The sequence below is a fragment of the Saccharomycopsis crataegensis genome (assembly GCF_037102585.1).
Source record: "Saccharomycopsis crataegensis DNA, jcf7180000000083, whole genome shotgun sequence".
Taxonomy (NCBI): domain Eukaryota; kingdom Fungi; phylum Ascomycota; class Saccharomycetes; order Ascoideales; family Saccharomycopsidaceae; genus Saccharomycopsis; species Saccharomycopsis crataegensis.
Window position 1 is genome coordinate 206,466 of NW_027043828.1, and position 16,659 is coordinate 223,124.

The 16,659-nt window shown below is 38.0% G+C and overlaps 8 protein-coding genes across 8 annotated transcripts; 4 read left to right on the top strand and 4 right to left on the bottom strand. All coding sequences in view use genetic code 12, as the record gives it.

Moving 5' to 3' along the window:
• Positions 1-314: 314 nt before the first annotated feature.
• On the bottom strand, positions 315-1,313 carry DASC09_029270 (C2H2-type zinc finger protein; the record flags this gene model as incomplete). The annotated part of the gene is made up of 1 exon (XM_064996530.1): positions 315-1,313. One exon carries the CDS (start codon positions 1,311-1,313, stop codon positions 315-317), a length of 999 nt encoding a protein of 332 aa, XP_064852602.1.
• A 728-nt stretch (positions 1,314-2,041) lies between these two features.
• Positions 2,042-2,755, top strand: DASC09_029280 (C2H2-type zinc finger protein; the record flags this gene model as incomplete). The annotated part of the gene is made up of 1 exon (XM_064996531.1): positions 2,042-2,755. The coding sequence occupies one exon, from the start codon at positions 2,042-2,044 to the stop codon at positions 2,753-2,755; it is 714 nt and encodes a 237-aa protein (XP_064852603.1).
• A 436-nt stretch (positions 2,756-3,191) lies between these two features.
• On the bottom strand, positions 3,192-4,544 carry DASC09_029290 (E3 ubiquitin-protein ligase RAD18; the record flags this gene model as incomplete). The annotated part of the gene is made up of 1 exon (XM_064996532.1): positions 3,192-4,544. One exon carries the CDS (start codon positions 4,542-4,544, stop codon positions 3,192-3,194), a length of 1,353 nt encoding a protein of 450 aa, XP_064852604.1.
• Positions 4,545-5,563: 1,019 nt separating this feature from the next.
• On the bottom strand, positions 5,564-5,818 carry DASC09_029300 (uncharacterized protein; the record flags this gene model as incomplete). Its single annotated transcript, XM_064996533.1, has 1 exon — positions 5,564-5,818. The coding sequence occupies one exon, from the start codon at positions 5,816-5,818 to the stop codon at positions 5,564-5,566; it is 255 nt and encodes an 84-aa protein (XP_064852605.1).
• Positions 5,819-6,483: 665 nt separating this feature from the next.
• On the bottom strand, positions 6,484-8,457 carry DASC09_029310 (PPN1 endopolyphosphatase family protein; the record flags this gene model as incomplete). Its single annotated transcript, XM_064996534.1, has 1 exon — positions 6,484-8,457. The coding sequence occupies one exon, from the start codon at positions 8,455-8,457 to the stop codon at positions 6,484-6,486; it is 1,974 nt and encodes a 657-aa protein (XP_064852606.1).
• Positions 8,458-9,231: 774 nt separating this feature from the next.
• Positions 9,232-11,163, top strand: DASC09_029320 (uncharacterized protein; the record flags this gene model as incomplete). Its single annotated transcript, XM_064996535.1, has 1 exon — positions 9,232-11,163. One exon carries the CDS (start codon positions 9,232-9,234, stop codon positions 11,161-11,163), a length of 1,932 nt encoding a protein of 643 aa, XP_064852607.1.
• A 902-nt stretch (positions 11,164-12,065) lies between these two features.
• Positions 12,066-12,365, top strand: DASC09_029330 (uncharacterized protein; the record flags this gene model as incomplete). The annotated part of the gene is made up of 1 exon (XM_064996536.1): positions 12,066-12,365. One exon carries the CDS (start codon positions 12,066-12,068, stop codon positions 12,363-12,365), a length of 300 nt encoding a protein of 99 aa, XP_064852608.1.
• Positions 12,366-14,151: 1,786 nt separating this feature from the next.
• Positions 14,152-16,197, top strand: DASC09_029340 (uncharacterized protein; the record flags this gene model as incomplete). Its single annotated transcript, XM_064996537.1, has 1 exon — positions 14,152-16,197. One exon carries the CDS (start codon positions 14,152-14,154, stop codon positions 16,195-16,197), a length of 2,046 nt encoding a protein of 681 aa, XP_064852609.1.
• Between the last annotated feature and the right edge of the window lie 462 nt (positions 16,198-16,659).

Sequence of the window (16,659 nt, forward strand, 5' to 3'; positions counted from 1 at the left end):
GTTTCAATGTTTTTGTTAAGTTATTAAACTAACAAGGTAGAAATAAAGATGATTTGAAGAATGTTGAAAGTGTGAAAATGTAATAATATAATACCCCGAAAGAAAAAAAAATGATAATAGAATAAATAGAATGAAATTACCAGTAACCATTGAGAAGAAATAGAATAAGAAAAAAAAAGAAGAAAACTAAAAATTGTAATAATATTTGGAATAATACTTGTTACCAGACAAGGAATAGTGAACTGAAAAAAAAAAAAAAGAAAAAAAAAAAAGAAAGGTGAATTGAATAAGAAGAAGAACAATATCAATAAAATTCAAATTGATCTGCGCTTCATTGAAGATTTTCTAGTAACTTTAACCTCAGCATTGTTACTGGATTCAGATTTCGCCATTGCTTTGGCAACGTTGATGTCGAGTTCCAATTTCTTCAGTTTGTTGGAGGTGGCATTATGGGTTCTATAATGTTGCATGCAATTATCCTTTCTGGAAAATCTCGAAGAACAACCAGGCCAAGAACATTCGAATTTTTTCTCTCCTGAATGGATTTTTTTATGTCTTGTCAAGTGGCCGGTGGTCTTGAACCGTTTATCACAGACTTTGCATTGGAATTTTCTGTTCTTGAAAATATCTGGGTTGGAAATAAATCTCGAAGTGTAGAAATTCACACTTTTGGAAGATGTTAAAATATTTTCGGTGGTGGTTCCCGTTGGCGAAAGATCGAAATTCAATAATTTACTTTCACTACTGGTGGTGGTGATGAGTTTCAAGTTCAATGGGCCGAAATCTAAAACTCCAGTATGGGATTCGAAAGAGAGTGGCTCATCGAGCAATCTTTTTGGAGCGGCAGGAGGGGAAGCAAGATGTTGATCGAATGATCTCAATGGGGTGAGTGGGGCAGAAATTGGTGAGCAGCTTATGCTACTACTGTTGCTGCTGAAAGTTGAAGTTTTCGATACTGGGGTGAATGGTCTAGCAAGCAGGGACAATGGAGTAGAACTTCTTGAGTCGAAGGATTCAAATGGGGTGATTGGTCTAGCAAGAATCATTCTATCGTTCATGGATGCAGTGGTGGAATGAAAATTAGAATTTTCTTCATGATGACAATTGTCATTATGGTTATGATGGCGATTGAATGAACTGAACAATGGGAAAGCATTAGGTGAGGATTCTTCGCTGTCGTTCAATAAAGAATCGATCTTGATGGATCTTCTTGGGGTCGCACTTCCAGAAGATACGGAGCCAGAGTCCGAGGATATGACCTTCTTATTGGAGTTATAATCATAAGAGAATCTTTCTGAGCTGAGGGAGGTCATTTTGGCAAATGTGTATATATGTGTGGAACTTTTGAAGAGGTTTTTAATAATTGAATAATTTCTTAAGAGAACTGAGCATAAATCAAGGGCAAAGAGGGATTCATCCCATTATTTAAATAAAATATCCGTAGTTCTAAAAAAAACCACTGCCGAAGGTTGGCATTCCTTTATTCTCGTTAAAATACAAGGCATTCTCCAATTATCCATAACCTTTGAAGAAAAAATATCCTCACAATCCGTACTATCCTTAGCAGTGCAATCACCTTTCCGAAAAGCATTTCACCTAAGCTTTGGAGCCGTGTGCATATCGATGGTGGATATTTCTTTCGCGTATGGTCCACAAATTTCCCAACTTTGATAAAAATAGCACGCTTATATGGTGCTTCCCACTGGAATGTGGGAGTATTCCTTAGTGTGAGTCTAGAACCACCTTGAGGGTGCCTCGAACCGACAATTTAGGAGGGCTTTGGTCGAGTGAAACAAGCATATCAGCAACATATACGTCAATATCTGCTGGTCAGCTTTCACTGCTTCCAACCCAACCTTCCGCAATAGTATGGTTTTGGATGAAACCCCAGGGTTGTACTTTTAGGGTACCGACCCGCCAGTGAGGATGGACGTCTGACGCATGTTGGAGGACTCAGCGGTGGGTGCTGCAGCACCCGGTTTCATCTGACACACCGTGATGGAAATATATAAATAACCTAAGAATATCCCCAGAACTATCCATGATTATTTATGTTGATCAATACCATTACTATATTCTTGCTACACCATTACAATCATCTAATACTGCCATGTTGTCTTCTGCCTTCCCAGCTTACAAGAGCCCTTTCCCAAGTCTCACCCCAAACGGCGCCACTGACCTGTCAACGCCTCGGAAAATCTCTCTTCCTCCAATCGATTCTCTATTGCAATATCATTACGAGGCTCCTAGCTCAAATCATTACTCCTATACCTATCAAAGACCCCAATACTATCCTTCCCCAGTGGCTTCCTCTTCATATACCTCCCCAACAACCAGCCCAATCTCTCCTCTTCTTGGGTTACCAACCTTCGGGTCTTCTATTGTGGTCCAACCAGAACTCCCAAAGGCTGCCTCAGCGCAACAAGTTTCTACAAGACCAGCCATGATGAAAACCATCAAGCCTCAGCTGAAAGTGATGGCCGCCAAACAGCCAGCCAAACCACTTTCATTCGAAGAAATGACTTCTAATGTATTCTTTTCAAACCCAAATTTCGAAAAAGATATCAGAAAACATAAATGTGTAACCTGTGATAAAAGATTCAAATCCCAAGGTCATTTGAATAGACATAAACAAACCCACAAAAAATCGAAGAAGGAAAACTGCGTGGCAAAACAAAACAAATCACCAAAAAGTTGCAAGTCAGTTAAGGTTGTACCTGAATCCAAAATGAGTTTGGTCAGATTGTTGTCTTGAATTTGCTCTCTTTAGTTTAGTCAGACGGTTAATGAAGTTTCGCCAGTTGTCTTTTTTTGGTCTGTGAGTGTGAGTGAGTGTGTGTGTGTGTGTGTGTGTTTTTTTGTTTCACTAGGAATTCTCTTGTACTAAGGTATTCTTATATTGTTTTGGGTTTGGGTTTTTATAGTTTTTGATTTTCTGGTTTCAATTATTTAGATTTTTACACTATAGATTTATATTTTTTATTTCGGTTATTGCACCAACTTCCTTAACTGCTGGACAGTTCATGTCTTTCTACAACATTTTATTTCATTTTATTTCTGTCGTCGTATCAATATAGATCTTTATTTTAGAATTTATTTCACACAATAATTAACCCGTATCATTAAATAGAAAAAGAAAAAAAATCTTTAAATAAGTGTTGAGGATAATTTACCTCAGTATATTATACAAACTACTCGACTTCTCCCGCTTTACTTCTTGCTTTACTCTCTTTTGCCCTTCGTACCAATTCATTGAACTCGTCTTTATACTTGTTCATCCAATTTCTACTGCCTGTCCTATTGTATTCTTTTCTTTGCTGGTTATTTGTAGAGTTTCCTTCTCCAAAATCCTGTCTAAGTCTTTGGTTATGTTGGTCCAAATTCTGGATACGCTCCCATTCTCGAAGTCTTGCTGAAATTTGTGCTTTGGATATCGGATAATTCGAATCAAGATTGGAATTCCAAAGTACAAGATATTGGTTATAGTAGGCGGCTAAGTGGTGTTTGGAATTTCCATTGTGGGTGGGGGTTGGGATATTGTATTTTTTGAACTTTTCTTTTATTTTGGGAACTGAAAGCATCGAGAAATTCAATTTCGGAAGTTTCTTGGAACCAGGGTCGTCGGACAGAGAATTATCACGGGTGGTAGATAACACAGAGGATGAGGATGGCAAAACTGATGGGGTTTTTTTAAGAAAATTTTGAAGGGAATTCTTCTTATTGCTAGAATTGATTAGGAGATTTGACTCATCATTGTTGTTCACTATTAGACTATCGTGTTTCTCCTCATCTAGAGTTTCAATTTTTTTGTCTTTCTCATCATCTTTCAAACCGCCGCCATCGACATCATGGTATTCTTTCTTTTTCCCAAAATACTCTGAAGTTGAACCGTAATCCGAAATTTCCACTACTCCATCACTAAAGTTTTCATTCACCGATTCATTATCACTGATCACCACCACTTGATTTTCTATTTCCTTTTTGGGTACCGAAGTAGTAGATTTTTTAGTGATAAACCCAGAAATCGTTTTCCGCAGTCTTTTGGGCTTCTGTTTCTTTGTGTCGGGCTGCTCGGTGAGCTTTCTAGGAATATAAAAGTATTTGGAATTCGAACTTGGGGATATTAAAGAATCATCAGATGGCGAAGTTTTTCTGGGCCCCAATTCCGAAGCAAACTTTACCTCTACAAGTTCTTTAATTTCATCATCCTTGGGCTGGGCATTATCTCCTGTTGAATCTTTAGGATCAGGGTTTTCAAGTTTCTTCACCAACGCGTACAATCGGGAGCTATTGAAGGTGTACCATCGTGTAATTTCCTCAAGTACTGGCACTTTGACTATCTGAGACTCCAATAGTTCGACATTACACACCGGACACAGGTTTTTTGTCGAAAGTGAGTTGCGAATACAAAAGGAACAATAACTGTGATGACAGATCAGAGATACCACTGGAGCAGAGAATGGCTCTTTACAAATGGTGCAGGTCACTAGCGAATCTAGCTGGCAACCTTCGGGAAACACGGTCTTTTCCCACGGAATGTTCATGTCTTTTTTTTTTTATCTTCTCATGGGAATTTATGATGTCCTCTACTGTCTTTTTTTTTTTTTCTTCTATCTTTTACCTTTTGTCTAAATGTGCTTCTTATTTTGTGCTGCTTCCTCATCTCTTTTCTTTAAGAATATTTGAAAAATTGCCGTTGCAACCAAAGGGTCACCCTACTTCTAGATTACGCTCCACATCAAATAAGGAAATTCCCACAGATGAATTAGATAATGTTTTTGGTATTCGAATGAGAGGAGTGGGGTAATGTTGAAGATATTTTGAATAGTAATTTATATATCCAAAACAGAATAGTTTAGACCAATTCCGAGCTAAAAATTACCTTCATCACGTGGAAAAAAGGATAAACTTTCGAATATCTCGTAATAGCAATATATACAAGTGTTGTAGAAGATGATCTGACATACATACATATATATATATATATAAACGTTTTAAAATAAAGAGGATTGGAATATATCAACTAGAAAAGTATGTGAGAGAAAGGCCACACTAAGAATAATAAAGCCAGGCGATAGTAACGCGGGTGCAGCACCCCAAATGTGTCAAAAATCGTCCCTCGTTTGCTTTGATATGTCAATAATTGATAAATACACCAGCTTTTTGAGATCGAAAATCTGTGGCATACAATATTCAATATTATCTTCAATATTCTATTCTTTTTTTTTTTTTGTCATATTGGCTTTATATCAAGAGTTTGAATACTATGACCCAAATACCATAGCCTTGATGCGATTTACATATAAGTCTAGCACCAATGCCGTAAATCAGTTTAGTTCTTATTTAATAATAGCCATTTAAATACCCTGATATGGAAAAAAAATGAAGCAAAACAGAGAAAAAAATTATTAAAAATAAAAAGTGTATGTCAAAACTAAAATCTCCGCAAAGGATGATGGTTGGGAAGATAGTGAATATACTCAGTAACGAGTTGATTGAAATTCCACTCAAGAATTTGAAGAAACTATCTGATATTTTGCAAACACTACTTTAATAATATCAGCTATAGCTTCAATATATTCTGGTCAGTATTGCCAGGTATTCTGATTGAATCTAAGCCGATTTGACGAAGTGACACTGCTACCCATTCAATTTCTTCCTGGATTTCTTCTTTGAAAAGAGCCCATTCTCGAAGAAACCAGTCTCTATTGTCTTCAATTGTGTATGTTATTCTCCCATTAACGTAAGCCAGTGCCACAACATCATCATTCGTGATGGAATTGCCGTTTTTGGTATGCCCAGCATCAATCATAATCATTTTTTGAATGCTGTTCGTATTGGAACAGACTTTCTCATTATTTTCGGGGGGAGATTTGTGATTACTTGATTATTAAAATTCTTTTCAGGCGACTTCACGCCACCTCGTGAACTATTAACTTTAGGTTTGAGCCTAGTTGGAAGACATCTTTGCATGGAATTCTTTCGGAAGCTTGGTTGGATTCTTGTTTTCATTTAATCTATTCTACTCGAGGATTTCTTTATTTTTTTAAAAAAAAAACAAAAAAAAAAAACTCTTGAGAATAAATTTGAGGAACTTCTATTTTTCCTAATGTCTATTTTATTTCATTTTGCGCCAGCAATGCAAGGGAGATCTGCTCACAAGTAAGGAAAAAGCTAATGAAAATGACGGTTATACCGAAATTTAGACACCTAATTGACCTTTTAGTACACTTGATTAGCCTAGTTTTCTTGGTATAGTATTCTACAGTATGCCACTAATAAATATAGCCAAATAGAAGCTCTACCAATGATGAAAAAGATCTTGCCAAAAACTAAAGACAATTTTAAACTAAACTAAGCGGAAAAAAAAAAAAAGCGAAACTAATAAAAATATAGAAAAAATAATAAAATTGTAGAAGAAATAATAAAAATGTAAGAATAATAGAAATGTAGCAATATTACCACTTTTATTTAAAAAGGAAATTAGGAACTTTTCATACAAGCGTCATATTCTACTCTCGTGAAACTGCTGGCATAGCACCAGAAATCAGCACAGTCGCCTTTACTGCAATCTGGGTTTTCTGGCGAGTCTCTCACCGAATAGATTCCAAACATCTGAGCTGTAGAGTTGTCATCTCTAACTGCGTGAGCCACTTTCCCCCAGAAAGTAGCGTTCAATGGAGCATCACTTGGCCAAGTACCGTCCAAATCATAAGTTTCTCTAGCGTCATACAAATGATCCCATTGAGGTTCGGCCCCATCGTTATTCAAAGTGTCAGCAAGTTGAGAATAATAATTATGAGAATTCATCACACTATAGGTTTTAGCATCGATTTCGTACCATCTCCAGCCTGGATTATGGTACCAAATAGGGCTGACGGATTGGGAAACCCAAGCGAAAGCGGTTTCGTCCCCAAGTTCCTTACCATCACTGGCGTACAACACACTGAATTGATCAATGTGGGTATGACCAAAGAAGATCCCGGCAATAACGTGGGGAGAAAATCTGGCGACAAGCTTGGAATAGATTTTGGCAGGGATTGGAAGAGCATCATAGTCATTGAATGGAATGTGACTCATGATCCATACTCTTTCGCCAGCTTGTTCTGCCATCGAAAGCTCACTTGCAAGCCATCTAAGAGTTCCAAAAGTATCAGGATTGGTCATGTTCCAATATGAATAAAGATTCTTTTGGTAGTAAGTGTTACTATTGATAGAAATGATACGTAATCCCTGTTTGGCCTTCACGGAGAACCCACAATAATGTGATCTAACCTCTTGAGCGGTTTGGTTATCGATCCATCCGAAATCGCTCCAAAGATGAGCCATAAGGTCGGAATTCCAAGTATATTTATTATCGAATCCTGAAGCTTCTTGAGCAATTTGACCATATGGATAAGTGTCGTGGTTCCCCATCAGAGAATACACTGGGATATCTCCGAACCAATGTTTCATGTCTCTGAGCATTCTTTCTTCTTCTTCCACAATGTACGAGAAACTCAGGTACTGTGTTTCAAGATGATCAACAAGATCTCCAGTAAAAATGGCGAAATCAAACGAGATGTTATGTTCTTTTTGAAAATCATTCACGGACTTAAGGGAACTATTGACAAGGGTTTCTGGAGAATCACAATAATAAGTCCCGAACAGTGTTGCCGGTTGCCAAGTTGACATATTTTTTTCGGTAATTGGTGCACCTTTGATAAAAGTCCCATTTTCGGCGTAATAAGAATTTTCATAGACTGATGAATAGTTGTTTTGGATATAAGTGTCATAAAATTCTTGTGGGATTTGCTCATCATTATAATTATGACTGGTGCAACACATTCCTGCATCAGTACAATTCGACTCCGCCGCCAGTTGGTAGGCCAATTCAAGATGATGGTCAGAAATGTGTAACACGTTGAAAGTTTCTCCACTGGTTGGTGGTTCTACCGCGTTTTGGGGTTTTGGAGTAGTCACCCACTCATCGATATCAAAATCCATTGTATCAGGTAAAGGACAAGCCGAGCTTCTCTTATAATAACAATAATATTGTCCGTCAATCTCTTCTGGCTCCATTAACGTCATCAAGTTCCCGAAATCACCACCAGAAGTAGAGGCATTGACGGTGACTCTTCCGTAAGTCATTTCACAATTGATGTTGGACATGATCTTGTTGCGCTTGCACCATTGAGTGAAAACCGGAGGCACCAAATAATTTTTGGATAACGCAATAGATTTGGCGATGTTAAGCTCATTGATACATCTGTTGCACTTGCTTATGGTCGTGGAGTTGGTGATTGCGGAAAGTTCGTCGACGTACTGGGATACTAACTGGACATCTTCACTATTGAGGGGAATCTGAGGAACTTTGAAGAAGTCCGGCAAAGGAATATCAAGCTCATAATTATATTGAACTGGAAGGGCCAAGAGTAGGGAGGGTAGTAATGATATGTAAAAAAGTAATGGTATCATGATTGAGGGTAATGAAGGATAAAGAAGAAAAAAATTACAACAAAAGAAAAAAAAGGATGAAAAGCGGCTACTGCAAGTGCCTTCTTATATAATATAAATTTGTGATGATGACCCAGAGTCAATTCCAAGCCCCATAAGATTGAGACTCTTTGGCAAACAAGATATACCCACGTTGTCTATGACCACATACCACAGGGCCCCACGGCGCATGTTAGCCTCCAATTAATTGAATTCGGAGTGAAAATCATCTGCACGGTTCCTGTTGTGATATGTGCATCTATACACATTAAGATACTTCTATCAATCTGATCATTGCATCAAATTGCACTATCACGCATTTATAAGCCTCCAACGTGGACAGTTTCTAGATTGTTTCTCCAAGAAATTGGAAACGAGATGAGCATTGTCTGGATGAGTGCTTGGAGAAACTCTGATTTCTTGGCTTCTCGTTTATTGTGGAGGGGAGGGAAGACCAGAGAAACATTAATGGGTATCTGGAGAAAATTATTCATTGGACAAAAAGGCGGTTGTTTCAGCATGCCGTACTAGGAGCCCCTATTTTTGGACGGATATTCCATAATACCATCTATAAATAAAAGTATCCACCACTTGTTACGCGATTTTCTTTTGTTTTTTTATGTTTTTTAATTTCTTCTCTCTTGAGTCACCTATATTGTTATCATACTTAGCAAATATATTGGATATATTAAATATACCAGAAATATCTCCCGTTTAGTATTTCTGATAATATATTTCTTTTAACCGATATACGACATGAAACTTTTAGGTTTATTGGCACTCTGGGCGGCCGCTTGTGAATCACTGGCCGTTCAAAAACGTCTTGCAACCCCAGAGTCCAACAGTGATGGATACTTCAAGGTTGCCTTTGAAGTTGCTGAGAGGGACCTTTTTGACCCAACCAGAATCGTCAAACGTTCGGAAATGGGAGGAAGATCCGTCGATTACGAAGAATTGGCTAAAAGAAGCCGTCATCAATTAGGCAAAAGATCAATGAATTCCTCTAATATTGACGATGCTGTGACAATTCAAAATAACCAAACCGTGGTGTACTATGCAAATATTTCTCTTGGTACCCCTCCTCAAAACTTCTCAGTACAAATGGATACCGGGTCGTCGGATTTGTGGATTTTTGCCAAATCCAATCCATATTGTAATTTCGGTTCCAGCAGTTCCAAAAGAGATGTTGGCGAAAAGGATTGGAATTACGATGGTGCTTTGAGCTCTTTAGAAGCCGCAGAAGCCTCGCTTTATGATTACGAAACCCAACTGGAAGCTACTTATTCCACTGGAGCTTCAAGTTCTTTTGTGTCACTTTCTACCCTTCACACTGTCCTGAGTATTGTCATTACTACCACCAGTGACGATCATACTTATACTGAAACTACCGCTGCTACCTCCGGTACTGCTACTGACGATGACTATGACGGTTCGATATCTACTGGAGACTTTGAATACGTTAACAGAGAAACTTATATCACTCCATCGTATTACCCCCTGCAAACAACTTATCAAATAAATACTGCCACAGTGCTGCCTACAATTGCTTGTGATGATACGGGATATTTCAATCCGGATGACTCTAGTAGTTTCCATAAGACCGACAACGATTTCTTCATCAGTTATGGTGATTTAACTTTTGCCCAAGGGACAGTTAACCAAGACAGACTTATTTTCAACGATTTCGTAATTGAGAACTACACTTTTGGTCTTGCAGAAGCCGCTAATTCTTCAGATATGGTGTTCGGGATCGGGTTAACTGGACTCGAGACTTTAGGAGTATACGATAATTTACCTTTAAGACTTGTCGATAGTGGGTACATCAACCGTGCAGTATATTCTCTTTATCTTGATGACGCTAACGCGACTACTGGTAACATTCTTTTCGGGGCGGTTGACAGCTCCAGATACACAGGTAACTTGACCACTTTCTCGTTGGTCAATATTGATGGTTATTACGAAAACGCTGACGCCTTTTATATCACCTGTGATAGTATTGACCTTACTTATTCCAGCAATAACTCTGTTGCTCTGAATGTGTCTTCTGCAAAACATCCAATCTTATTCGATTCCGGGACTTCGTTTTTTGTGGTTCCACCGACAGTTTATGAATGGTTTGGAGTGGCCTTTGAACATATCTCCTATATTGAGGAAATCGGTGGATATCTTGCCCTTTGTGATGTGTTGGAAGATTATAATTTCGATATTACTTTCCAAGGCACTACTTATTCTATCCCTCTTTCGTTCTTGAGTACTTCAATGACCGAGGCCAGTCAGGGTATGTTGCAAGGGGTTTCTCTGAAATACAATAAGCCTGATTATTGTTTCTTGGAGCTCTTACCAGGGGACGACAATACAATGATTGCTGGGGATACTCTTCTAAGATGGTTTTATGTGGTTTATGATTTGACTAACTATGAGCTTCTGGTGGCCCAAGCATTGTTCAACAGCACCACTGAGGATATCCACGTTGTTTCTGCTCTTGATAAGATTCCTGGGGCGGTCTCTGCTCCTAGTTCCACTACGTATGAGGGTGACATGGATACTCCGGAGGGAACCGATGGTGAAGAGCCAACTTTCACCGGTACCATACATAAAGGAACAAAGTATCTTAATGCTGGTGGTAAATTGACCAGCTCTTGGCCATTGATTGTTGGGGGGCTTGCTGGTTGGTATTTTTTCTTCTAAGGTAGAGCTTTTTTTTTAGTATCTTTCTAAGATAAAGCCTTTTTTTTTTAATATCTTTAATCATCACTCTTGATATCATTCATTTAATTGGACATTGGTTGACATGACATGGTTCATTAAAATTTTTCTCGTTATTTTTGGAGACACATCCTTTTCATTGTCGGATATTTATTATAGAAATGCATGTCTTTTTTTTAATTCAAAACAAAAAGTTCTTCTGCTCATCAGAGATATAAATATAGATAAAACAATTGGTAAATTGGATACAAACATCGTAAATTAACTATTAGCTTTGAACTGAAAAAGAGTTGTTGCCTAACCACTTTCACATAAATACTGGATTTACATCGCAATTACACTTTTGTTTCTTTCATGTTCAGTTATGAAAATGCAGATTAGAATGTTCCAAAAGAGAGGCAATGCCTCCGTTATTGTTAAAGTTTTATAATTTTTTAAGAGTGGTAATATTCAGTTAACAACAGTCAGGCTTTTTTGCCACTTGTTTGAGTTGTGTGTTCTATCAGATAGTTAGAGACCAAGTACGGTGGTAACATCTGATCTTCTTATCACACATCTAACGCGAGATCGAGTGAAGATAAGTATCGATATAGGATTAAGAAGTCAACTCTTCATCCCTTTGCTTCTCTGTTGTCATTACACCGTCTCATGTGAAACCAGAAATAAAAACGGGGGTTGGTACAAGGTACTAGTATGAACATTTCCGGTGGTCGGCACGAATAGAAAGTGAAATCACTGTGCTGAATAATTACGTTTCAGTTGGTAAGAAAAATCCGTTCCAGTTGGTGCGAATAATTTTACCTTTTGCTGGCACAAAATTTCAGGAGTGGATGGTACAATAATAGAAAATTAAATTACTGAATGTATGTAGACATACATAAAGAATGATTGACCTTGACATTGTAACAAACTTAATGAACTACTTGCTAATGTGGTCGCTTATTGCCACAATGCAGATGGTCTTTTCAATCGTCATCCCATACAATAACGAAGTATTCGCGGGCATAAACCCTAATCAAGCGCTATCAATCATATGGGGCGATGCCATTAAAATCTTATTGCAAATCAAATACTATCTAGTTCGAGGACATGGCTTGATATACAGCCCCCAGATTACCCCAGAAGATAACATTTACGAGTTGGCTTGGATGTTGATGTTTGGCTGTTACCACACCACAATTTGAGTGACAGTCGCGACATCAAAGTGGAACAAATTCGTAAAGGTATAGAGGCTCATTTAAGACTTTTGCACTCCACCAAGCAGATACCTGATTCACTGTCAACCACGCCGAAACATATGAAATACCTACCATTACAGGCAACGCCTCCCGTACATACACACCGGTGGCAAGAGACCGTTAGACCATTTTCGAATTGAATATTGTTTTGAAAAGCACTTCAAGACAATCTTAACAATATTGTCAACACCTGTTCTTTTATTGAGCATGGCAGTGTTCAATAGTAACTATATGATAGGGACGTCCCGTGACTTCCTGTGACTCCTGACATGATGCTTTGTGGTGTCAGAGCATCCGTGCCGGCTGGGGATTTCCTCAGAAAGACAGGCGGTGATTTGATTTGTAATGGTATTGAGAAGACATCTCTTTTTTTAAAAAAAAATATCAAAAAAAATTAAGATCTAAAAACCACAAAGACTGAAAAATTATGAAGAAGGTAATTTCTTAACTTGGGAAAAGCTAAAAGCGGCTCAAATTGTCCATTGGTTTCAATTGCCAACTTAATAATTTCTTTAGATATTCTATTTTTTTTCGCTATACTCATGTGAAAATTAACATGTATACACTTCCTCTCTCACTACAGGCGACTCAGCGTTCAAATGGGACAGTGGGGTAGCTTTCACTACTTCATTATTCAGGTATGAAATCGCCCAGGTGTCTGATGTATTATTTATTCAACCTACAAGGTATTCAACACAATATTGATTAAATTATAGAATCTAGGTCACAATAATTAGTTTCCAATAATCTGTACAAAAGATGAAACTATTGGGTTCTCTTCATCCCTCTCCTTTTCTGGTGTCTCACGTAAAACCGGAAATAGAAATGCATCACCCATAAAAAGCTCATAGAAATAATTAATAACCTGCTCGATGAACGAATATTTTGGGGGAAGATACCATGTTTTTCTTAGCTTATGAGTAAGCTAAGGCCACAAAAAATAAATAAAAAAAAATTGATTGAGTATTTACTGTTGAGGAATACAATCTCCATTCTCCAATTTCAAATGTCCACAGGTTAATTTCAAATATCCACAGGTTAATTTCAAATATCCACAGATTAATTTCAATGCACGAATCTTTTTTTTTCACCCGCCAGGTATGTAATAGGTATATTCCAGCTAAACTAGTGGGTTTACTTGCCCTTTTGGCCCTCGCCTATGAGTTAAGTGATAGACAAAATCAAACTATTGGAGCTTGCACTTTACTTGAAGCTACATTTCAACAAAAAAGAAAATTCCTATGCTTGAACTCAAAAGACGAGGCCGGGATGATTATCCGGATCGATGCAGGTGAATGCATACTGTTGTGACCATGTGCTGATAGATAATGTGACCCGCAGACACTGACATAATATTGCGTAAGGGGCCCAGAAAAGCCTCCATCTAACTGTCATTTTTGTTGATGAAGGCACTTGTTGATTATAAAAAACATGTCAAAATATGTCAGGATTGAAAAATCCAAAGCAAATTTCACAGAATGAGCCTGAGGAAAAAGGGTTTTATTGGCCATTTTCCAATTTAGGAAAGACCCGTGCTTGGGTAATATACAATCCTTTTTCACTAATTCTAAAATATCCACTAATTTCACGTATCCACAGATTAATTCCAAAGCGCGCGCGGATCTTTTCTTTTTGTATCCGCCAGGTATATAATTGGAGTATGTTCCGGCTAAACTAGAAATATCACATTGATCGATTTCCAATACTGCATTTCTGCTTTACCATAGACAATATGAAACTTGTGGGTTTATTCGCCCTTTTGGCCCTCACTTGTGAGTCGCTGGTTGTTCAAAAACGTCTTGCAACCCCAGAATCCAAAAACAATGGATACTTCAAGATTGACTTTGAGGTCGCTGAAAGAGATCCTTTTGATCCAACTAGAGTCGTTAAACGTTCGGAAATGGGTGGTAGAAGCACCAATTACGAAGCATTGGCTAAGAGAAGCCGTCAGCAATTGCATAAAAGATCAGGGAACTCCTCCAGTGTTAATGATGCTGTGACAATTTACAACAACCGGACGGTTGAATATTATGCAAATATCTCCCTTGGAACCCCTCCTCAAAACTTCTCAGTGCAAATGGATACTGGATCATCTGATTTGTGGATTTTTGCCAAATCCAATCCATATTGTAATTTCGGTTCCAGCAGTTCCAAAAGAGATCTTGACGAAAAGGATTGGAATTACGATGGTGCTATGAGCTCTTTAGAAGCCGGAATTATCTCAATTAATAACGATGCCTACACTGCAACTGATGGTGAATTTTCAACCATTGATGATAATACGGCCACTGCCATCTCTTCTGCTACAATCTTTAGTGTCACTTCTTCTGCTACAAAAGTTTCCAGTGCTACATTGGGCACTACAACTGCTAGTGCTTCTGTCTCTGTTACCAAAACTTCTAGTGCTTCTGCTTCCGGTGGTTCTAAAACTTCTAGTGTTTCTGCTTCCGGTACAAAGACCTCTAGCGCTACGTCTGTTACTATAACTGCCAGTGCTGCCACTTCTGGTACTACCACTTTAGCGTCGAGTGGTGATTTTGAATCTATTAATAGAATAACCTACATCACCCCATCTTATAATTCTGAACAGGCAACGCTTTCAATCGATACTGCTACGGTGGAGCCTACCATTGCTTGTGACGACTCAGGATATTTCAACCCTGACGACTCCAGCAGTTTCCATGAGACCGACAATACGTTCGTGATCGGTTATGCTGATTACACATTCGCCCAAGGGACCGTTAACCAAGATACCCTTGTTTTTAATGATTTTGTCATTGAGAACTATACTTTTGGGCTTGCCACTGCCGCCAATTCATCAGAAATGGTGTTTGGTATTGGGTTGCAAGGCGACGAGACTTTGGGATTGTACGATAATTTTCCGTTGAGACTCGTTGATAGCGGGTACATCAACCGTGCGGTGTATTCTCTATACCTTAACGATTTCAATGCCACTTCGGGGAGTATCCTTTTTGGGGCAGTTGATAGCTCAAAATACACTGGTGCTTTGACCACATTCCAATTGATTAACATTTATCCTCAAGAATACACCAACCCTACCTTCTTTTATATCACCTGTGACAGTATCGACCTTACTTATGCTAGTAATAGCTCCGTTGCTCTGAAGGTATCTTCTGCAAAACACCCAATATTGTTTGACTCTGGAACTTCGGTCTTTCAAGTGCCTCCAACAGTATATGAATGGATTGGGGTGGCGTTCGAACAAATCTCATATATCGAAGAAGTCGGAGGTTATATTGCCAATTGTAATGCTTTAAAAGAATATAATTTCGATTTCACCTTCCAAGGTGTCACTTATTCAATTCCTCTTTCATTCTTTGGTACCTCAATGACTCAGGCCACTGAAATATTTTTGGGAGCGGTTGATCTGAAATACAATAAAGCTGATTATTGCTTTTTGAATATTTTACCTAATGATGAAGGGGTTATGATTGCCGGGGATACTTTATTGCGGTGGTTCTATGTAGTTTATGATTTGACAAATTACGAAATTCTGTTGGCCCAAGCAGTGTTTGATAACAGTGCTGAAGATATCCACGTTGTTTCTGCCCTTGGTAAGATCCCTGGGGCAGTATCTGCTGCTGATTCCGGTATGTATGAGTTCACAGATGGTAGCCCATCTGCCTCCGATGGCGAAGAACCAACTTTCACAGGATCCACTCCTACAGGAACAAAGAATCTTAATGCTGGTGGTAAATTGACCATTTCTTGGTCATTGATTGCTGGGGCACTCGCTGGTTGGTATTTTATCTTATAGGATAAATATTCCCATTTTCTTTAAATATTCTTGTTATTGTTCATTCAATCGCAAATTGGATGACACGATTTATTAATTTTTTTCTAATCATTTAAGAGGAGATATGTTTTTGTTTTTTCAAATAAAAAAAAAATTATTCTTATTATCATTTATACAGATACAGTTCAAACAATTTATTTATCTTATACAAAATTGACTATTCAATTATCATCGTTAGCTTGAAAAATGTTATTTGTAGCTTGAGAAACATTCTGATATTTTTATGATAGATACTGCGAAGCTTAAGTCATGTTAGATACCTTCACATCATAATCAAAATCATCCTAACCACTGTTGATGTTTCCAGGCTTAAGCAGTTTACTCTCCTAGATATAAATTACTTTTTGGTTATGCAATCTATTATTATTGACAGTACTTTCTATAAGTAACATAAGAAGGAGGTTGCTACTACAGTTCTTATAC